We start from the raw sequence: 24,223 nt of genomic DNA on the forward strand, positions 1-24,223 counted from the left end.
ATCCCTGATAACCACAATGAGGTGGTCACTGACCTTGAGCCAGACATCCTAGAATGTGAAGTGAAATAGGCCTTAGGAAAGCTGAGCAACAACAAGGCTATTGGAGGTGACAGTATTCCAGCTGAGCTATTCAAAATCTTAAAAGACGATGCAGTAAAAGTTCTACACTCAATTTGCCAGCAAATTTGGAAAACTCAACAGTGGCCACAGGACTGGAAAAGGTCAGTTTACATTCCAATTCCAAAGAAAGGCAATGCCAAAGAGTGTTCAAACTATCGCACCATTGCACTCATTTCACATGCAAGTAAAATTATGCTTAAAATCATACAAGCTAGACTCCAGCAGTATGTGGATCGAGAACTTCCAGAAGTACAGGCAGGATTTCAAAGAGGCAGAGGAACTAGAGATCAAATTGCCAACATACGCTGGATCATGGAGAAGGCTAGGGAGTTCCAGAAAAACATCTACTTCTGCTTCATTGACTATGCTAAAGCCTTTGATTGTGTGGATCACAACAAATTGTGGCAAGTTCTTAAAGAGATGGGAGCACCAGACCATCTTATTTGTTTCTTGAGAAACCTTTATGCGGGTCAAGAAACAACTGAGAACGGGACACAGAACCACTGATTGGTTCAAAATTGGGAAAAGAGTCTGGCAAGGCTGTATTCTGTCGCCCTGCCTATTTAACTTATATGCAGAGCACATCATGAGAAAGGCAGGGCTAGATGAATCAAAAGTTGGAATTAAGATTGCCGGGAGAAATATCAAGATATGCAGATGATACCACTCTATTGGCAGAAAGTGAAGAAGAACTAAAGAGCCTCTTGATGCGGGTGAAGAAGGAGAGTGCAAAAGTTGGCTTGAAACTCAACATTAAAAAAACCAAGATCATGGCATCTGGCCCTCTCGATTCCTGGCAAATAGATAGGGAAAGAACTGGAGATAGTGACAGATTTTATCTTCCTGGGCTCCAAGATCACCACAGATGGGGACTGCTTGCTCCTGGGGAGGAAAGCTATGGCAAATCTAGACAGCATACTAAAAAGCAGAGACTGCCAACAAAAGTACGTATAGTCAAGGCCACAGTTTTCCCAGTTGCAATGTATGGCTGTGAAAGTTGGACCATAAGAAAGGCTGAGCACAAAAGAATTGAGGCCTTTGAACTATGGTGCTGGAGAAGACTCCTGCGAGGCCCCTGGACTGCAAGGCTATCAAACCAGTCAGTCTTAGAGGAGATCAACCCTGACTGCTCTTTAGAAGGCCAGATTCTGAAGCTGAAACTCAAGTACTTTGGCCACCTAATGAGAAGGAAGGACTCACTGGAGAAGAGCCTAATGCTGGGAAAGATTGAGGGCAATAGAAAAAGGGGACGACAGAGAATGAGGTGGCTGGATGTAGTCACTGAAGCAGTAGGCATGAGCTTAAATGGACTCCAGAAGATGGTAGAAGGCAGGAAGGCCTGGAGGAACGTTGTCCATGGGGTCGCGATGGGTCAGACATGACTTTGCAACTAACAACAACAACAACAATTCATCATTAATTGGTTCAGCGAGATATGATATAATGAGTATCAAAAATGATGAGTCCCAATACATTTTTTCCATATGAAAAAATGTAGTGAATCACTCACAAGGCAGCCACACCAACATGTTCGAACTTGTGCATTGAGTACCAAACAAATGATGAGTACTGGAACAACATTTCTGCCAAAATTCATTGAATACCAAATTCGATGAGTTTCAAAGCAGTTTAGTACCAAGGTGCCACTATATATGGATAATTGTAGAACTGTAATTCTGTGCAAGCCTGATTGTGTCAGCTATTTTAAAAATGGCAGGCTTGGGGGGTGAGGATGTATGGATATGCCCAGACATGTCAGAGATATGATTCTGTACAGGCCTGTTTGTGTTAGCTATTAAAAAATGGATAGGGGTGGGGATGGAAGAAGACAGGCATAGCATAATTCTAGGCATACCCTAGCATGTTAGCTAAAGTTCTGAATTTTTTTTTACATTGTAGATACTACTAGCATATGGGGCAATTAAAGTTGTCTGCTGACAGAATGCAACAAAGCATATTGTCAGGATTTTAATAAAATTATTTCTTCAGATAAATTTTCTATGGATGTAAGCCATGTTGTAATTTTAGCAAGAAGGTTCGGTGGCAAACAGGACATATCCTGTAATACTTGCCAGGCAGTTTGTGAAATGGTGAATGGATCATTTTTAGCCCTCAGCAAAAGGACAGGGAGCTGATAAGTAATTGTTTATTTATAGTTATAAATAAATAATATAAATAATATAACTTTATTAATCTCGTGGAGTACACTAACAGGATATTTTTATATTTTGCGTCTCTGAATTAACTCCATCTAGATAATGATCTGTTCAAAGCTCCATGCTTTTATATTCTTGTGGCAATCGCAGTGGTCACAAATCTTCTGAAGATTTTTCTGACACAAAATATAGCAGTGATTCTGTTCTATTAGAGAAGCTCCACTGTTTGCACTGCAGGTTAACTAGCTGCAATTCAGTACTGTTTTGATGGTATGGGGTATGCTCATCTGAATTCTGTATTACCAATAAAATCATGTGTTAAAGGCAAATATGAGATTTTGATATAATATGAAATAGTCTAAGGGGCATTTATTATACACGTGGCTTCAATAGAAAATATGGTGGTGTGATTCTATTCTTCAGAAGGAAGACAACATGATAAAAGCCTAAGCAAATAAAACATGGCTTTCAGGACAAGATGCTCATACGCTTCATAATAATGCAAGAATTAATTATCTCAGAAATAAAACAATGGTGTCCAGCTTAGATCAGCAATAGCAGACTGATCTCATAGATCATAGTTTCCAAATTTTCTAATGAAAATCATGGGGAAAAAGTTCATGTTAAAATTATGAAGATGCTGTCTATATATATGCCTAGGCATCCTGCTTATCTGATATTTTGAGGGATGAGGTTGCAGCAACCTTTCAGAATATCTCCAAAGAGGTTGAGCAGAAAATACAGATAGATATGGCTAAAGAATTCTTAAACATTTCTTTATAGAAACTTTTAAAACATTATGGCATTCATTATTTTGTCATCTAGAGTGAGACCAAAGAAGCTGTTATAGAGAGGTTTAAGCATACCCTGAAAGATAAATTCTGGACGTATTGTACAGCTGGAAAAACCTATTGGTACAAAGGTACATTTTATGTATTCATCATTTCCCCACAACAACCCTGTAAAGTGACTTGGTATGAGAGAGAGAGAGAGGAACTGCCCCAACGTCACCAAGCCAACTTTCATGCCCAATGTAGGATTAGAAATCAAAATCTCTTGGATTCTAGCCTGATGCCTTAACCATTAAACCAACCTGGCTGTCTGGTAAACAACATTATATGGAATGGCAAAACAAAACTTTTATAGGCTTTCAGGCATTGTGATTTTTCATTCTAGTGAAAGAAAACAAACAACAAAAACAAGATATGAGTACTATTTTGCATCTAACAGGAGGAGCTGCATCTCAAAATGAGCCAGAAAATTACTTAATTAGTAGCATCCATTTTGAAAGTGGTTTTGTTTGCTGGTACATATTGCATGAAGGATGGATAACTCGGACTCCAGCATTTATGACTGCTTTAGTGTGGCCTCCTACTGTGATTTATACACGTTGAGGTCAAAAACCTATCACTTCAAACGCTGAATTCTTAGCACTTTTTGCACAAAAACAGTAACGTATATGCTTTGATTAGTTGTAGGTGTGTACAGTTATCTGATGTGGTTAAACAATGTTAACAAAATAAACTGATTTCATATGATTTGTAAGTATTTTTATTATAAAATTTACTGGGCAAATGTTAACAGTTTCTTGTAACTAATTTCTGTTATATTCTGACATAAGAGACACTGGCAATTCAGCCTTAATGCTGCCCAGAAATAAAATATTGGATTGCACTGCATCACATAACAATGATAAAGATGAGCCTAATATGAAAAAGCAAAGACATCAGCCTGGCAACCAAATGTCTGCTCTATTGTGTTCTCCATAGCTACCTATGATTGTGAAAGTTGGACCTTAAGTAAGACAGGAAGAAAATTGACTTGTTTGAGCTGTGGTGCTGGAAAAGGCTCCTTCATATTCTCTCAACAGCAAAGGTGACCAAAAAGCAAGTACTGGGGAGCATAACACCAGACATGTCACTAGAAGTAAAATCACAAAACTGTGTCTCATTTATTTTGCAATGTCATGTAGGCGAATTCACTGGAGAAAGCAATTATGTTAGCAACAGTTAGTAGAAAAAGGAAACCAAGCCACCAAAGAACAGGATGACTGGATGCGATCAAAGCCAGAGCATAGAAAAACTTAAAGAAGCAGTGTAAGATTGAAGGGTGTGGAGAAACCTGTCCATAAGGTCAAAGTCGGACACAACTGAATGGATATCATCATCATCATCATCATCATCATCATCATCATCATCATCATCATCATCATCATCATCATCATATCATCTGATACATAAGTTAATTGAGAATATTCTCCTTAATAAAGCTGCATAGCTCATGTCTTTCTCTTATTCACGTGTATGTTTTGGAGATTTGGGGATCAATATTAGATCAAACAAATAATCAGCAGTATTTGCTATCTTCAAAATGCAAACCATAAAATGCTGTTTGCCTGTTTGAGAGAGTGCAGTTTAAAATGCATAGAATTTAATTCTTTTTTTTTTTAGAAAGAGGGGTTAAATGCCTACTTATTTCAGGGTAAAATATGTAAATCATGCTTCTGTAGCTTTTATGAAAGGTATGTGGTGCTTTTCAGGGTAAAATATCAATCTATTTGCCTTCAGTTTTTACAGTTGGTAAAGCTGTCTAGGGGGCTGTGTGTTCTTCTGGGCTGCATGTCACCTGCTCCCTGATGGATTGGACCGAACATCTCATACCTGGTGAGTCTCACAAGTTTATGACCTTGTGAGTCTTGCATTACATGGGGAGGAGGTTTATGTACATTAGGATCATGTCCTGATAATATCACTGATTAAAACTATTGATAAGCCAGCATTGAAAAAAAGCATACACTTCCTACTAAAGGATCTTTTATTTAAATTACACAAAAATACAATATGTAACTGGTGCATAATTATTTGTTATGCCCTTTTATCAGTATTGTTGAAATGAAGATCAAATGTCTGTATGATGAAATAAGTTGAACAATTCAAACAATTCAATGGGTTTTACTCACTTTTTTACATGACTGCACATGTGTGAGATTGTGTGTATGTATTCATTTTGTAGGAGACCAATTATCTGTGTATATTTGATTTATTTCTTATCTGCAGTGAAGCAGATCTAGCTATGTGAAATCTCTGAAATGTATGCTATTAGTTATAAATTTGAAGCTGAATGTCTGGATAATTTATTATTATGTGTCTAATATAAACTCTGACAACTACGGTGAAACACAAAGTGATAGACTAGAGGGAATCATTAATCTGATCCAGCACAGCTTTTTGTATGAACATTGATTCTTTATGTGTATAAGGAATATCTGTAGTATCACTAAGAAAATATATGATAAACATATTTCTTAATACATGCTATAATAAAACAAAAACAGATTTTTCTGATAATTTAGACCTAAACAAGAGAAAGCATAAAGTCTAATAGTGTAATAATAATAAGCTTTCCCACATATGAAAACTGAAATGAAATTTCTGCATATGGAAGGATACCCATGTATCAGAATGAGCATATCCCTCCGTTTATTTATTTTGCTTACCATGGGATTTCAAGATACTCAGAGTAGCACATCTAGTCTGCAATTACAAAATGGAAATGCAATATCATATGAGTGTGGATGTGTTTGGCAGAAGAGAAAGAAGTCACAGGTGAGAGTGTGGAACAGCTGTCAAGATAAAGTGCAATATAGTGGGGCCTTTCAATGAAGGAGTGAATTCCAGCAAGCTATCAACAGAAGAACTAAAAGGGGAAGTGGAGTCACAGCTTCTCCATTCCGGCAGAGATGTTGACAGCCGATAGACAGCCATCAACTGGTGAACTATCTTCCTTCTCTTTATTCCAATACAGTCTGACAGACTGCAAAGCATTTCAGCAGCAGAAGAGTAGCTGACAGCAACAGAAGCCAACTAACTTCAAGATGACTAAATGGTGGTTAAAAGTTTAGTTGTAGCTCAAGTGAAAAAGAAAAGAATTCATAGGTATTAGGAGTGAGATAATGTACACACATTGCTGTAAGAATAATATTTCGCAGCATTAAGTAAATATTGTGGTGGCTCATAAGGATGCTGGGCTGACAATTGGCAGGCTTGCACTCAAGACCTGGTTGCTGCCATGGGATAAGATGAGCTCCTGTTACACATTCCATTCGTAATTCAAGGACTACCTGTACTCAACTCGTTTTTTGCATCCATATTTACACAAAGGGGAAAATAGTCCAACCTATCCAAAACAGTACCATAAAAAACAGACTAGAAACACAAGTTAAGATAGGCAAGAAAATGGTAAGTGAGCATCTGTCCACCCTAGATGAGTTCAAATCACCAGGACCAGATGGATTACACCCCAAGGTTCTGAAGGAACTGGCAGGTGTGATCTCAGAATCACTGAACTGTATCTTTCAAAGATCCTGGACCACTGGGGAATTACCAGAGGACTGGAAAAGAGCTGAAGTAGTAGTTCCTTCAACAAACGAAAAAGACATGGATGCAGGAAACTATAGACCTATCAGCCTAACCTCAATACTTGGGAAGATCTTGGAAAAGATAATCAAGCAACGAATCAGAGAACACCTAGAGGCAAACAAAGTCATTACCAAAAGCCAACATGGTTTGTCAAAAACAGATCATGCCAGACAAATCTTATTGCATTATCTGAGCAGGTAACAAAATTAGTGGACCAGAGGAATATGGTTGATATAATTTACTTGGACTTCAGTAAGGCATTTGATAAAGTAGATCACAACCTACTAGTTGATAAGATAGAAAAATGTGGGTTAGACAGCATCACGACCAGATGGATTTGTAGCTGGCTGACTGGCCGTACTCTGCATGTGGTCCTCAATGGAACTGCATCTACATGGAGCAAAGTGTGTAGTGGGGTGCCCCAGGGCTCTGTTCTAGGCCCAGTGCTCTTCAACATCTTCATCAGTGATTTGGATGAGGGGATAGATGGGGGATCTCATCAAATTTGCAGATGACACCAAACTGGCAGGAATAGCCAACACTCCAGAAGACAGCCTTAAGATACAGAAGGATCTGGATAGACTTGAACACTAGGCGCTATCTAACAAAATGAAATTCAATGGTGAAAAAAGCAAGGTTCTATATTTAGGCAAGAAAAACCAAATGCACAGGTACAGAATAGGTGGTACTGTGCTCAATAGTAGCAACTATGAGAGGGATCTTGGAGTCCTAGTGGACAATCACTTAAATATGAGCCAGCAGTGTACTGCGGCTGCCAAAAAAGCCAACACAGTGCTAAGCTGCATTAACAGAGGGATAGAATCAAGATCATGTGAAGTGTTAATACCACTTTACAATGCCTTGGTAAGGCTACATCCAGTTGTAGAATACTGCATCCAGTTTTGGTCACCACAATGCAAAAAAAGATGTTGAGACTCTAAAAAGAGTACAGAGAAGAGCAACAAAGATGATCAGGGGACTGGAGGCTAAAACATATAAGGAACAGTTGCTGGAATTGGGTATGTTTAGTCTAATGAAGAGAAGGACGAGGGGAGACATGATAGCAGTGTTCCAATATTTTAGGAATTGCCACAAAGAAGAGGGAGTCAAGCTATTCTCCAAATCACCTGAAGGCAAGACAAGAAGCAACGAATGGAAACTAACAGAGAAGTGTGTGGTGTTTGTATTATCCATACAAAATGTGACTTTTTACTGCTAGGTAAACATGAAGGATAATTACCAATAAAGTAAAACTGTTTCCTCATCCTAGATCTCTGACATGTCATGTTTACATTTTTTGTGTCCTTGTGTATGTATTTTCATCCCCTTAGCAGTAGGTAAGCATACAACTATTTTATCCAAATGGCTTCCTGATACCATTTTTATCATGGCGGTTTTGATCTTTGTTGTCCATATTTTCTCAAGAGTGAGGCAACTCTTCAAACTAGACCAGTGGTGGCGAACCTATGGCACGCATGCCAGAGGCGGCACTCAGAGCCCTCTCTGTGGGCACGCACGTCATGCCCCGAAGATGACAACTGTCCCTCTTCAACCAGCTGCCCGCTAACTCGCCGAGGTCCCACGTGGCTCGATGCATCCCAGCACCCATGCGCTCCTGGCCTGTGTGCAGGGGCCGATGGTGTCAGGCAGCTGCTGCCCCGGCCCCTGCCTCAACTTGCCCTGTGGACAATGGCACCCCCGCCCTGCCTCGCCTTGCCTCGCCTCACCCTGCAGCACGAGCCTCCTGCCCACCACCCCACCTACCAGAGACCCCCTGGATCTCCCCCAACCCTGTTCGGCCCCCACAGGCATCCCTTCCCACAAGCAACATTGAAGTGATCACGCCCACCTTGGCCAAACCCACCCAATCTGCCATCACCACCACAGCCACCCAGTGGGCCACGCCCACCTGGCACCCGGCGATAAATAAGTGGATTTTGGGTTGCAGTTTGGGCACTCGGTCTCTAAAAGGTTCGCTTTCACTGAACTAGACTTTAAAATATCTCTTAAATTTGGAGATTCCATTCCATTCCAAGTGGCAGCAAAAGATAAATATAAAATATTTAAATAAGGGTTCAGAAGTCCTTTAAAGTTCAAATACTTTAATGAGTGGTGTAATAATATCCAACTTCAGATCTCGAAGAAAGAAAACTATATAATACTGTAGGCTAACAATGATGTCCTAACAAGCCAGAGTCCTTTGGAGTGGTATGGCTATAATAAATTGAAATTAGGTTAAGATTAAATAAAATATAGATAAAACCTGATGGTAATTCAAAAGTAAAAGACTGTGGAAGCACCTCTAAATTTATGCCTCACATATTTTTGCATATTGTTGGGAGTCATCTAGAAATTATTTTATCACATTTTCTCTATATGATTTCTATATATTTTTTTTCATTATTTCTGCCCACTATTTTAGCTTGGCTTCATAAATGAATTCTATATTCCTTCCATTTTTCAGTACTGATAGACATACTGATATATTGCATCACATATAATTTCTATACTAAATCAAAATATTTATTTTTAAAATAATTTAGTAATTGAATTTAATTGAAAACATAATTTTATGTAAAACAATATGTTTTGAGATTCAGGGTTTTGTATAGTGATATATTTGCACCAAAAGAAATCAAAAAGCTATTGCCATTTTTTTGCTTTTAACATGAGAATAGTAATGTTCTTTAAAGTTGGAAGGAAATCCTCTCATGTCGGAGAGTAGAAGAGAAAGAACTTGCAAGTGAGAGAATAGAACAGCTGTCAGGATAAAGTGCCATATAGAGGTGTCTATAGAGAGAGAATTATCACAAATTGAGATATTATTAAATGGAAGGAAATTCTTCCACATAGAGTTTTTGAAATGGATGTTTTTTAAAAATCAAAGTACATAACTAGATTGTATTTGCACAATATGTTATCTATAGTTTTGGAACTGTAGATCAACATTAAAATTCTGAAATAAATAGATTGTCTCCTTTCCTTTGAGTGGAAGATTTATTGCATAAATTATTGTTTTGGGAATAGGTGGTATTTTTTTCCTTCAAATCTCATATGCAAGAGGAATATTGTGATTTCTCAGAATATTAAGAGGCAGAATGGTTATGGAAAAATCATTGCAATCTGTTCAGTAGAATAGAGATTTCTTTAAATTAACATGTAGGCAAAATGTCTGACCATTTGAACATTAGCAGATGCATATTTTCAATTACATGAAGTGTATTTGAAAATATGTATCAGAAAAAGAGCCTATGTAGAAAATGCACTGCAATTAGCTATCTAACTTAAAAGTAAGCTGAACCTAATATGCAATATAAGGAAAAATGGAAGTTTTGTAGGAGTGTTTATGCATTTATATGTACAGTATGTGTGTGTGTGTGCATAGGAGAAAAGAAAGATAAGTCTTCTTCAGTTTCTTGAATAATCTGTTTTGTGTGTTGTTTTGTTCCTGACCATGCATACACTTGCTATTCTTAGGGCTAGAGGAGTTTTCTATATGGTAAATTAATAATTTAAAAAAATCATTTAATTTCTTGACCATATTCTCAAATGTCTTTTAATCTTTAGTTAACTGATTGCTTATTGTAGAACAGTTGTAGCCTAGAGAGTTTTATAATTCAGATAGGTGGACTTTTGGTATCATGTGATTGCATACTATTAAAATATAAACCCTAAATGTTGGTAGATGAAAGATAATATGTCTATATGGGCTGAATACAGCTAATGCATTCTTCATGTCTTGTTTGATCCAGAAATTATATGACAATGTTCCCCAAAGCCGCAATATCTATCATGGTGAAAGTGAAATTATAATAAAAAATGAAGATGCACGATTTAATGTCAAAATATATATGTAAGATATTTAGTGGTATATATTTTTTTCTTTTCAAGAGCTCAACTGTCCTATCCCATTCAAGATAATTTTATCAATTTCTCATCATCTGCCATTATTTAAGATTTTTGATACATTACATAAAATACGTTTTTGATGTAAAGATATATGCATAATCTATTGTTGAGGTTTCATGTATCAGAATATAACATTATTGCGTTAGGCAATTTTAATTATATCCATGTGTGGAACTCTAGAGAGATAGTCATACGAATAATTCTTTTCCACAATCTATTTCATAAACTATTTTTTCCTTTATAAAACAATGTTGAGGAAAACATGTTTATATGATTTGAAAAGTATGATTGTTACTTTTGTCATGAACTGCCACATCGGAAGACTGCTATACGATACATCTTGCTCTTGGATCAATGGATCTGTTAATAGAGGAAGGAAGAAATTGGCACTGCTGTTCAAATATTCTAAAGCAGACATTTTCTTTACACCAGGGACAAGCAATGAGTGTACCTTCATATTTCCCTAGTGGCAGGTACTGTTAATAAATTGATCATATTTGAATTCGATCTAAAGAAATACAAACCTTGCTTTTTTTACAGAATGACTACAGATTATGTGTACACATATCTGCTCATGATAAAACTGCCTTTTTCCCAATAGATTTCTCTTTCTACTCTCTCTCTCTCTCTCTTTCTACTCTCTCTCTCTCTCTCTCTCTCTCTCTCTCTCTCACACACACACACACACACACACACACACACACACACACACATTCAATAATTGTTCAATGGCCATGCAATCTAATTGAATCTTCACTAGTCTGATGATGCTCTCATTGGAACTCTGACAATTCCTAGATTCCATTCATCATCTGGGAATTTGGGGAGTTCTAGTTCTCATAATGTGCAAACATCAGGCTGGAGAAGATCCCTTCACACAGGTACAGAACAGTAGAAGTGAAATAGACAAACTCTTTCCATCTCTGAAGAGACCATCATACTTATGGTATAATTAAGAAAAGATCAAAAGATCTCATACCAATTCAGTCATTAAGATGAAGAGTTTTTAATTAATTTAGGCCTATTGATTTCACCTCTGATCTCTGCATCTTTGCACCTAATTCCATGCACCAAATATTTTTAAAAGCCTGTAAATACCATTTCTATAGTGAATGAAGGGATGTCTGTTCTTGCTGTTTACTTCAAAGGATGAGGATTAGCTAGCAATTTCACTATTACTTTTTAAAGCACAGGTGTCAAACTCATGATGTCATGTGACACGTTGCGATGTGTCACGACTTTTTTCTCATTGCCGGCAATGGAGGGCGCGGTTTTGGCATGACGCATCCAGCCCGCGGGCCGGCAGTTTGACACCCCTGGTTTAAAGTAATTCTGCACAAATTCATGAGATAAGATACATAATCATACTGCTTTTTCTATCCAAATAGTATTTGCATATTCAGGATACAGTTCTTCTATTTTGTCTCATATAATTTCATGTAAGGATATTGGAATTTTAACTCCCATTCCATTCTATATCATTTTATACAAGTTCAATTATTATCATAATTAATTTACTGTGCTTTAAATCTATAATGTGCCTTAAACCTATATGTAACAAATGTATTCAACTTGAAAATCAGCAAGCAAAAACCACAAAAGCAAACCACAAAATAAAAATAAAATGTTGTGTCTTTCACATTACTCACTTTCAAGCAAACAGAGCCTCCCTGAAACTATTCAAAAATGCAAATTGTTTTGAAAGTATTTCTACTATGGTACATTTACTTCAGTAATTCTAAGGTTTCTGAAATTTCTTTTTTTCCCCCTCAGACTTCTAAGAGCTCAGTCCCTGGAATGGTATTACAATAATGTGAAAAGTCGCTTCAAACGTTTTGGAAGTGCTAAAGTTCTGAAGAATTTATATAGAAAACATCGCTCGGAAACTGGAACTTGCTGTGACATACTAGGTAGAGAGAAAAATAGCTGAAATAAGCATTTCTCTACCGTGAATACTCATACAAATGTGGGGCTTACCTATGGTGCAGTGATCAAAGTATTATTATTGTATCTCAGGAAAAAAAGAGAGTCAAGCATTGTATATGAATAGGTTGGCATTTTGTGTCATCATGCAAATAAATCTTGCCCTGGAACTGCAAGACACAGGTAGTCTCAATTTACGCCCAAAATTGAGTCCAAAATTTATACTGCTAAGTGAGACATTGGTTAAGTATGTTTTGCCCCATTTTACAACTTTTCTTGCACAGTTGTTAAGTGAAACATTGCAGTTGTTAGCAACATGGTTGTTAAGTGAATCTGGCTTCCCCAAAAGCTGATCACATGGCCACTAGACACTGCAACTATCATAGATATGAACCAGCTGCTAAATAGCTGAATTTTGATCACATGACCATGAGGATAATAATAATAAAGTTGGAAGGGACGTTGGAGGTCATCTAGTCCAACCCCCTGCTCAGGCAGGAAACCCTACACCATTTCGGACAAATGGCTGTCCAGTCTCTTCTTAAAAACCTCCAGTGTTGGAGCATTCACCGCTTCTGGAGGCAGGTTGTTCCACAGGTTAATTGTTCTGTCAGGAAGTTTCTCCTTAGTTCTAGGTTGCTTCTCTCCTTGCTTGCTTAGTTTCCACCCACTGCTTCTTGTCCTGCCTCCAGGCGCCTTGGAAAATAGCTTGACACCCTCTTCTTTGTGGCAGCCCCTGAGATATTGGAACACTGCTATCATGTCCCCCTTCATCCTTCTCTTCATTAAACTAGATATACCCAATTCCAGAAACCGTTCTTTATATGCTTTAGCCTCCAGTCCCCTAATCATCTTTGTTGCTCTTTTCTGTACTCTTTCTTGAGTCTTAACATCTTTTTTACATCACGGTGACCAAAACTGGATGCAGTATTCCAAGTGTGGCCTTACCAAGGCATTGTAAAGTGGTATTAACACTTCACGTGATCTTGATTCTATCCCTCTGTTAATGCAGCCTAGCACTGTGTTGGCCTTTTTGGCAGCCGCAGCACACTGCTGGCTCATATTTAGGTGATTGTCTACTAGGACTCCGAGGTCCCTCTCACAGTTACTACTATTGAGCAAAGTTCCTCCTATCCTATACCTATGCATTTGGTTTTTCTTGCCTAATGTAGAACCTTGCTTTTTTCACCATTGAATTTCATTTTGTTAGATAGCGCCTAGTGTTCAAGTCTATCCAGATCCTTCTGTATCTTAAGGCTGTCTTCTGGAATGTTGGCTATTCCTGCCAGCTTGGTGTCATCTGCAAATAGAGTTCCCCATCTATACCCTCATCCCAATCGTTGATATAGATGCTGAAGAGCACTGGGCCCACAACAGAACCCCGGAGCACTTCCCTCCATGTAGATGTGGTTCCATTGAGGACCACATGCTGAGTATGGCCGGTCAGCCAGCTACGGATCCATCTGGTGGTAGTGCTTTCTACCCCACATTTTTCTATCTTGTCCAGTAGTAGGTTGTGATCTACTTTATCGAATGCCTTACTGAAGTCCAAGTAAATTATGTCCACAGCATTCCTCTGATCCACTAATTTTGTCATTTGGTCAAAGAATGCAATAAGATTTGTCTGGCATGATCTATTTTTGACAAACCCATGTTGGCTTTTAATAATGACTTTGTTTGCCTCTAGGTGTTCGTTGATTCGTTGTTTGATTATCTTTTCAAGGATCTTCCCAGGTATTGAGGTCAGGCTGTTAGGTCTGTAATTTCCTGGGTCCATTTTTTTTCCTTTTTTGTAGATGGGAACTACATCAGCTCTTTTCCAGTCCTCTGGTAGTTCCCCTGTGCTCCAGGATCTTTGAAAAATATAGTTCAGTGGTTCTGAGATCACATCTGCCAGTTCCTTGAAAACCTTGGGGTGTAATCCATCTGGTCCTGGTGATTTGAACTCGCTTAGGCTGGACAGGTGCTCACTTACCATTTTCTTGCTTATCTTAACTTGTGTTTCTATTCTGTTTTTTTATGGCACTATTTTTGATAGGTTGGTCTGCTTTTTCCCTTTGTATAAAGACAGATGCGAAAAACGAGTTAAATAGTTCTGCTTTCTCCCTGTTGCTTGTCACCTTCTTGCCACTTTCATCCACTAATGGACCAATCATTTCCTTCACTTGTTTCTTGTTTTTTACATGTTGAAAGAAGCTTTTTTTTTGTTATTTTTGACTTTGGTCGCAAGCCTTAGTTCATTTTGAGCCTTGGCTTTCCTCACTTAATCTTTGGAGGCTAGGGCTATTTGCTGATATTCTGACTTAGTTATGTGCCCCTCTTTCCACTTTCTATACTTGTCCTTTTTATCTTTCAGTTTGTCCGAGGGTTCTTTATGCAGCCATGCTGGTTTCTTTTGAGAGCTGTTATTTTTCCTCTTTGTTGATATTTTGCTAGACTGGGCTTTTATTATCTCATTTTTCAAAATTTCCCAAGCTTCTTGAATTGTTTTCCCCTTGAGGATTCTCATCCATGGAATACTTCCCAAGCCCTCTCTAAGTTTATTGAAATTAGCTCTCTTGAAGTCCAAGACTCTAGTTTGACTGTGTTCTATTGCCTGTGCTTCCATAATTTTGAATTCCAATATTGCATGATCACTTCCTCCCAGGGTTCCTATGGCTTCAACACCTTCTATCATTTCATCTCTGTTAGTGAGAATTAGATCCAAAATGGCTAATCCCCTAGGATGCTGGAATGGTCATGTGAAAATCATTTTTTTCAGTGCCATTGTAACTTGAACAGTCACTAACAAACTGTTGTAAGTCGAGGACAATCTGGACAGTAAATGCAGAAATTCATGTTCAGTTCTTGGAGGTGCCTTGCTGTTAAATATTAATTAATACTTTATAATTCTAATTTTAAAATATTTTAGTTAGAGTACAGATTAGAATTCTGTTATTATAGTCATGCACATATAAATATACATAGTATATGTATGCACATATTCCCTGTTATATTCATTGACATAAATTGATGGCTATACAGAATAGAATATATATTATTTTTAAATAATTACTATTATAAACAGTTCTTGGGATTTCTCACCTATAATATTCTGTTTTTACAGAAGTCAAAGGTGCAATAATTTGTATTGGCAAATTTCACAAATGGTTGCAGTTCAGCCACTGTTTGCCATAATGTATTGGGTAAAGAACTTTGAGTCAGAAAAGGTCTCATTGGCCATTTTAAGAATGAACCAAGAGCTAAGCTAGATTGCATGTTGGTTGCAAAGTGTAGGCTTAATTTACTTTTCTAATTTGTTTGAGAGAGCTTCTTTTACATAAATTTACATAAACAATCCTTTTCATTTTATTAGTGCCAACTGCTGATCTGTTTCATTTTTAATTCTTCCCAGAGCAAGATAATAATAATATTGTCTACTCCTTCCATTTGAGTGGAAGAGTAATTAAACATCTCTCTTCACATGAAACCATGACCTTTAAAATTCCTTATGTATTTTTGTGCAATCCTTTTTTCTTAACTTCAGGTTCTATCTTTTACTTCAGTTAACAATATTTAAATCATGTGATGGACCCAATGTTTAGATTTGTCTTTATTCATAGCTAATTTCCTGAAGAAATTACAGGAATTTATACCTTTTTCTTGAAGGTGGGTATAATGCTGTCCCTTCAGATGATAATGGAATTACAGCAGGCATTCCCAAACAAATGTTTTCTGTGTGTATTAGCATTCATTTTCCAGAATTGCCAGATAATCATATTAGCTGGGAATTGTAGGAGGTAAAATGCAACACATATGGAATGGTGGTTTGGAAATTACTGGCCAATTCTAAAGAGAACCCTTCTATCCAGATATTATATATTGATGACATTGGAAAGTACTGTTTTTCTTTTCCAGAAGCAGGACATTTTTATGAAGCAACCACAGTAAGTGAAGAAAGCAAATGTGACAGTGATTCTGTTTTCTACAAACAGACAGAAGGTAATGATCCTTAAATTTTACTGTTAGTTTTAACTGTAAATAAAATATTTGAATAACCTGGCATAAATATATGTCATTAGTGACAATAACTTAAAACCTGTTTATATTATTGTAAATATTTTTTCTTTTCACCATATCTCACTTTTTTCCTATGAAAATATAGTATGTTTTGTATGCTGAATAAAAATTGATTTGTATACCTTCTAGAATGAATGACTTACATTGCAAGTACTATGCATAGTTTTCAACATTTTTGAATGGATATTAAAAACATTTTGATGGATAAAATTTGATTTATTGCATGTCTAATATAATTGTTTTTAATAGTGATGTATTCATACACATTGTTTTGTAATTTAATTATAACTAAAAGGGTTTCTACATTTGTTTGTGTTAAAAATAAAAATATTTTCTTTGGGCATGAACTGTCATGGTTGACTCGCTACACAGCCCCGCTTACAACAGGACAACTGTAATGGGAGGAGTGAGGGAATCCATTGGAATGTAAGGGAGGTTTGGGAAGGAAATTTAGAATGCAAGTGTGCCTACTGGAAACCTGAGACAGACCCAACACCTCAAGGTCACTCAGCTGGGGAATTTCAGGCAGATAGATTGTTCCCAAGTCAAAGAGAGTGCAAATGATTGGGGGACAATAGATAATGGGAAGTCCAGAGGGAAAAGGGAGAGTTTTCCTATGCTGTTTTTGAGTGAATCGTTAGAACAGACTTTTCTACTTCTATAACCACATGGAATCTTCAGTAAAGTTATACTCTTGGTAAAAAAAAAAATGTCCCATGAGTTTCTCTTGCTGTCTAACCTAGTGAGACAGTTGACATTCATTGGCTAGAAGAAATATTGTATAATACTGAAAGGAGAAACCTTTACCTGGTTTGCAGCAGTGAATTGTTGATGGGGGGGATCCCTTTTGGGGGGAAAGCAGTTGTGGGCTTCATTTCTATCTCAATTATTTTTTCCCTTGTATAAATATCATGAGTACTTTTTAACTTCCTTGCCTAGGATATAGCATGTTAAGCACTGTTGCTGTAGCCTTGCATGTTGCAGAAGAAGTAATAGAAGAAGCTATTTCCAAAGCTGAGACATACAGTGACAGCTTGGTAAGAATTTTTTTTCTATTTAATAAAAAAAAGTATTCTTTCTGGTAGTGTGTATTTTTGCTCAAATAGCAAAGGCAGTAAATTTACAAGCCAATATTATTATAGTTTATTCTATTCCATTATTTTATTGTATTCTTTTTCATTTTTAATTATTTTACATTTTATCATTTCAATTATTCATTCATATGCCATTTCCCTCCTCCTCTTTTTTATTATCACAGCAGCAATATTTAATTTGCTATATTCTTTCTCCAAAGTAGCCACAAGTAAAAATAGGCAACATATTCCCCATTCTATAAGACAAGAAACATACAAATACCAAGACTAAAATTTATTTTTAAAAATAATTGCTACTCCAGAAATATTTGGTTGAACAGATTTGTGTTCAATTATCATTAAAAGAAGACATCAGGAAGACCAGCTGGAATTTCCTTGGGAGAGTGTTTAGTAATTAGTACATTATCACCAGGGGCTCCTAGGTCTGACCGCTGTGTTAATCATGCCCAAATGGAACCATAAGCAGAGTCTTCCAAAATAATGTATTCTCCAAAAACAAATCAAAAGATTGTCATGTTCCAATGTGCTCTGTATATACACAAATATGTATACAAGCATACCCTATCTCCTGTGACCATAGAAAGGTGGACAAATCCTGGACATGCTTCTAAGATACACACATACACATACACACATACACATACTGTACATACAAAACAATTAAGCAAATCCATTATAAGCGTAATGGATTTAATTTTGCAAAATGGGATTTATTCTATAGTGTTTGATAAACCATTCTGCACATTTTAAAATTGGAAATTTCTGTGTATTTATAATGAATGCTTACCTTTTTGAGGACAAACAGCATGAAGCTTGTTACTTGCAAGATCATAAAGAAGAATTGATAGAAGAGCTTGCTACCACCATTCTCCAGAAGGTATGACATAAAGGTTGCACTGTTTAGATGAATTTATCATTAAGAACAATAATGTATAGATATTTTAAATATTAATTTGCATTTTACATAATTTATTACAGATTGTAAGATCACAATATTTTTAATCACATTTCCCAGTAGTGAACTCTAACATACAATAAAGTGTGTTGATTTATGCAAGGATTTCAAGCTTTCAGTTGATATTCTTACTCTAATGAAGTATTTTGCCAAAAGTGTTTTTTGAGAATCCATAAGCAATGAACACACTAAACGGTAAGAAAAATTTAAACTTTATTGTTTAGCTGTAACAAGTAAATCAAACAGCAATGTACCAACAAGGTGATCTATCTTCAGCTGCTGGGAGCCTCGTTTCATGTAGCAAAGATAATCCAAGGCCTTTGTACATAGCATTGAATGCTCAAGTCTCTGCAGAGGCTCCACCTTAATGAGCAATTTTCATAGCTTTTAGTAAAATTTGACACAAACTTTCATGGCCTTGCTTACCTGGATAAAAAATGGCAAAATCTCACTTTGGCTAGATAACTCTGGGAGGGAAGTCAAACTTCTGATAAGGCAGTGTAGCTTGTTTGAAGAATACCCCCACCCTTTTTTTTTTAGCAAGAATGAAAGAAATAAGCAGGTTTAGAATAAACTATAAACTTCTAGAATTATCCTAATATGAAGAGAAAATCAAAATATATTACTAATGCCTTGAAATATAATAGTCTTCTGCAATGGCACTACATGAAGTGATGGACTTATGGTTTCATTTTCAATAAATTATGTTTGATTTGAAGCAGCATCTTCAAACTGCATGTGTGCTCTCTTCTCTGAAGACTTCTAAATTTTATATAAAACAGCAAGAGAGATGAACAAGCTGTTTCCTCTGTTGTTGCTATAGCTAATTTAACTATTCATTGTTGACAGCTAATTTGCTCTGACCGCAAAACATGTTTTTCTTTCTTGTTTCCTTCAGAATTCAGTTTGACTGCCTGATTTTTCTTCAGACATTAATTTAAAATTATTATCCAAACTCTTTACCAGGTTTAACAAAGCATTAGAAAATTCAAAGAAATCTATCAACATTTAAAACTGGAATATTTCTCTTTTTAACATATGATAATTTATATTTTAAACAAATTTATATATATAACAAATAATACATTGGACAAAATGTTTGCCATACTCTGATTAAAATATGATATGGCTTTTAGATCAGACAAAATAATCTAAGAATTAAGAATTTGGCCCAAGCAGAACAAGCTGCCCTTTCTTATATGTCCCTACTTAATGCTGTTCTATAACCATAATAAATATTTGATTTGCAATGCCCTTATTTATGCCTTCAAAAATACTAATATGTTTATGACTTATATAACATGCTTTCATATCTGTTTTAATGAATACTATTTTACATGCTTATCAACAACCACTGGTGCTTTAGCTCTTTTCTTATATTTCACATGCCACATTTCAGATACATGAAAATGACAATCCATATATTATCGTAATTTATAATTGTAAACATCGTAATCATTATCCAATTCATTATAATTTACTTTTTTGTATGTATATTTAGACAGTGGTGATCAAAAGCTTTCAAGAGCTAGAGCAAAAATTAAAAGACAATTTTAAGATATATGTTTCGTATCTTAATGGAACAATTCTAAATTACTGATAATGATTTATTAGTATATTAGTATATACAGTATAGTTCCATGTTCAACTTTCTATAGATTGTAAGGAAGCAGACAGTCAAAACTGAGCAAGTGGAAGCTGGCTTTGAAAGGCCACAGTTCATGCACAACAGAAGTGTGATATCTGCTGTTTCCCCAAAACAGAACATGCTGACTTTTCAAAGAAGTCATAGGAGGTCATATGCGTTATGGGTAAGCTACTAAATTTGGCTCTTAAGTTTTTTTGTTAAGTATTTTCACTTAACGAACACTGACATATAAAAATGTGTAAAAACATGTACATTGGAATGTCGAATGATATAAATATAGAAAAGAAGCATTAAAGTAGGACTCAATTGTTGACTTATACAGTACAAAGAGATATGAGCTATATCTTAAAGGAGCATGGTGGCTCATTTGGTTAGGATGCTAGGTTGACAATTTGCAAGTTCGTATTTGAAGCCTAAGTACTGCTGTGTGAGCCTGAATAAAGCCATAGCCTCCTTAAAGAGTCAGTTAATTAGATTCCTTAAAGCAGTTTTGTCTATGGATTCAATAAAAGCCTGAAGAATGATGCAACTGCACTTATGTACACATGAATTCTGAAATACCTTTTCAGACTTATTTTTGACACATGCCCAACTCTATAAAAAATAGTTTGGATTGTAGTACAGTAAATTAGAGAACAGCCTAATTCACACACCTGACTAGGAAGATAGACATGCACTATTGCTCAAAGCAGTTCTTTCTCAACAGGGAAGGGGTTAAATGTTTCCTTTGCAATGAACTTTGGAAATTTATACGCAGGGACAAGTTATTGAAAGCAAGATGGCTCGATGGTCTGTCTATATATAAACATGTATAGTTCCAGCAAAAATACTGTCTATGTGTGATATGCAGACTGCCAGGATCAGGCTTTGAAGGAATTATGTGATGGTTCCAAAAGAAATGGCTGCTTTAACATTTCAAAAGATGCCTTAGAAAATACCTCTTTCAAATGCTTTTTGTACTCTTACTTCTTCTAAGAAATCTTTGCAGATGTGTGGATTCTGTCTTCAGAATCATATAAGTATCCAAAATTTGGATGGATATGGACCTTAATATAAAGTTTTTAGAACAACATTCCAAATTCCTGATCTTCTTTATATTTGTATTCCTTAATAGACTGTGCAGAATGCTGACTTTAAATTTTTGTGTTTACTCTATTCTGTTTGCTATCTGCCAAACCATCTTATTTTTTTCATGTTCTTATTTTTAAATTTACTGTGTCATGTTTGGCCACGAGATAAGTAACATACAAATGAGTAGGAATTATAATTTTGTTCTGCTGCCATCTGCTGATTTATTTTGTCACTGGCACCAACAAGGAAGGAAGGATTCTTACCAACAATATAATACAAGGAAGATTTTTACAGAAGAATTTATGGATAAATAAAACTATAGCTTTTTGTTTAGTTTGGCAGATTTAAAAAAATGTTTGCTGAAGATATAAACAATCCATTCCTTTCCTTTAAGGTAAGTTAAATATTTTACAATGCATCTGCAATGAAGGCGTCCTTCATTATCCTGGTAGTCCTTTTAAACTGGACAGAGTACTCCAAATTAGATTTGATTAATAAAGGATTGAATGAAATCATTATTTCCCATGAACTTGAGATGTATATTTATTCCATTGGTGATAGAATCCATCATTTTCAAATTTTTAATCAATGGCAGATGTGTAGAAAATAATAAGAGAAAGGATATTGTCAACGCTGCTGTTCTTGCTTTGACAACATATGAAGATGCAGCCTTTTTCTTTTTTATGCTTTATTTTTAGAATTAGATGATGCTGGGTGAGGAGGAAGAATGTGATGGGAGTTAGTTAGACATAACAATATTGTACTAGTGTGTGAATTCAGAGCTTGAAATAAGAGATGATAAGAATTGGCGGGTTGGAGAACAGGAGGGAAAGCCTGCATTTCAAACTAATTGGAGAATGTGATTTATGACTATTAATTAGAGGAGAGAATTGTGTTTGATACTATGTGCTAAGGGGAGAGGAATCCAGATTTTGGCTTCGACTATGTACATGCCGATGCTATGCAACTTGAATAAAGATTCTTTAAGGTAAACAATACCTCAAAGTTCTTTGAAGAGTTTCATCTGTCAGAACCATGACAGATATTGCACATAAAGAGTTTTTACAGTAATTTATACAGGTAGTTTCCAAGTTGAGTTAAAAGTTTAGGAACAAAAAGATAACTGTTATGATAACATAATTTATAAAAAAGGATCCAATCCAATGACTTTGAATTTATAATAAATGCTAAAAATTTTGATGAAACTGGTTCCAGGAAATAATGTTTCTCTGTAGCAGCTCCAGCTTTATACTCTAGTATTATGGTAATCTGAAAGCTTGTGAAGATTCCATTCTTCTGGAGTGTCTTTGTGGATCAGCGGTAGATATTCTTTGTGTTATTTATGTTGTAATGTTTTCTTGGGCGCTTCTGCTGTAATGTTTTAAACTTTTTTATATAATTTTAGTTATTATAAAATGACTGGTGATGTTTTAAGTTTGTATTATGGATATTTTATAATTGCACTATTGTAGCTATGCATGAGTGGATTCCTTAGTATATTACAGTGTATATAATTAATAACTAAATACATTAAAGTAATATTAGAATGTTATTCTGTTAGTATTCCAAATATTTATTTAATTAGTTTTTAAAAATCTAATTCTATTATCAGAAAGGCTTTCAGAATAGCTTAACAAATAGTCAATTTAAAAAATGCAGTCTCCCTTCCTAGCGATCATTTAAAAGCACAATTTCAACAGTAAAAAAGAATATATGAAAGGGGAAAGCAGGCACTGATTGTTATAATAGACTAAGAAGAAAACAGTCTATATCATTGGTTTTTCTTCAAGGCTGATAAATATGTCTTGCTTTTCATTTTGGATGCAACTGGAGAAAATGGCTCCTGTCCAAGCTTGCATTTCCTAAAGTTATACATATTTTTTCTTTAACAGAGATCCCAGTCTGCATTTTCACTGACTAATGAAGCTACAGCCCGAGACCCAATTTTCACATCTACAATGTTTGAATCTACCTTGAGGGAACCAAAAGGCCAAAACAAAAAACAAAAGCACAGACTATCTACATTTCCCAGCTGGAAGAGTGTGGACCAATTAAATGAACCAAATAAAGGCCTGTAATACATGTATATTTATTGGCACTGTAAAGAAGAAATAGCTATTTTTCATGGTCTTTTAGAATGGAGGAAAGAAGAAGGAGTTGGGCAGATCAACAATCTGCAGACTGAGAATGGTCACTGCTTTGTCATTTTCTTCTTAAAATAGCTACTGAATTTTGAAAACAATGGACAGCATTTCTGTAAAATATTCTAAGGATATAAATTTGGAAAATTCAGAATCTCTCTGCTGAACCATTGGAATATATGTTCTGTTATTAACTCATTAACAACAAATATTGTTGTTAATAATACACTGTATTATTTATAACCTGTCATGAAATTTGCAAATGAAAAGGCCCGATTCTAATGTAAAGCTGTGATCATTCTTTTCACCAAAATGTATTATTGTTACCAGAGTTAAGCCTTACATAACCCAAGACTAAATTATTTACTTGCTCTTGCCAAGACCTCATTTCTTAGATCCTCTGCAGTATCCATTGGCATAAATTTGTCCTCCTGTAGATATTAATACCGAAAGCTGATTCTAGATGAGATAATCCTCTTCCTGGATGCAGGAAGTTGTATTTGTTTTGTTTTTATTGTTCAGCTATTATTTCTGTACTTTTAACCTCTAAAACCTGAGAAAATAATTTATGGTTCTGTTTTGTGAGATAAATGGATCTGGCAGCAGTAGTTGATGCATGTGTAAACTTAACTAGTTAAGCTGTAATAATTTATTAAAAAAATGGAAAAACATTTCAAAAGATTGGCATGAACAATTAGCTTCTAAAGCATTTTTCAGTGCCTTTAAATT

The 24,223-nt window shown here is 35.7% G+C and overlaps 1 protein-coding gene across 1 annotated transcript in view; it reads left to right on the forward strand.

The window, feature by feature from the left end:
- The window catches only part of MYRIP (myosin VIIA and Rab interacting protein), an 80,633-nt gene that overhangs the window by 38,978 nt on the left and 17,432 nt on the right, over nt 1–24,223 (forward strand). The window contains exons 4-9 of the mRNA XM_015822809.1: nt 12,377–12,513; nt 16,424–16,507; nt 17,525–17,622; nt 18,476–18,556; nt 20,293–20,445; nt 23,246–23,423. Of these exons, the coding sequence (XP_015678295.1) occupies nt 12,377–12,513; nt 16,424–16,507; nt 17,525–17,622; nt 18,476–18,556; nt 20,293–20,445; nt 23,246–23,423 (731 nt within the window). The remainder of the gene's footprint in view (nt 1–12,376; nt 12,514–16,423; nt 16,508–17,524; nt 17,623–18,475; nt 18,557–20,292; nt 20,446–23,245; nt 23,424–24,223) is intronic.

This window comes from Protobothrops mucrosquamatus, unplaced genomic scaffold (assembly GCF_001527695.2).
Source record: "Protobothrops mucrosquamatus isolate PMUCROS unplaced genomic scaffold, P.Mucros_1.0 scaffold_177, whole genome shotgun sequence".
NCBI classification, from domain to species: Eukaryota; Metazoa; Chordata; class Lepidosauria; order Squamata; family Viperidae; genus Protobothrops; species Protobothrops mucrosquamatus.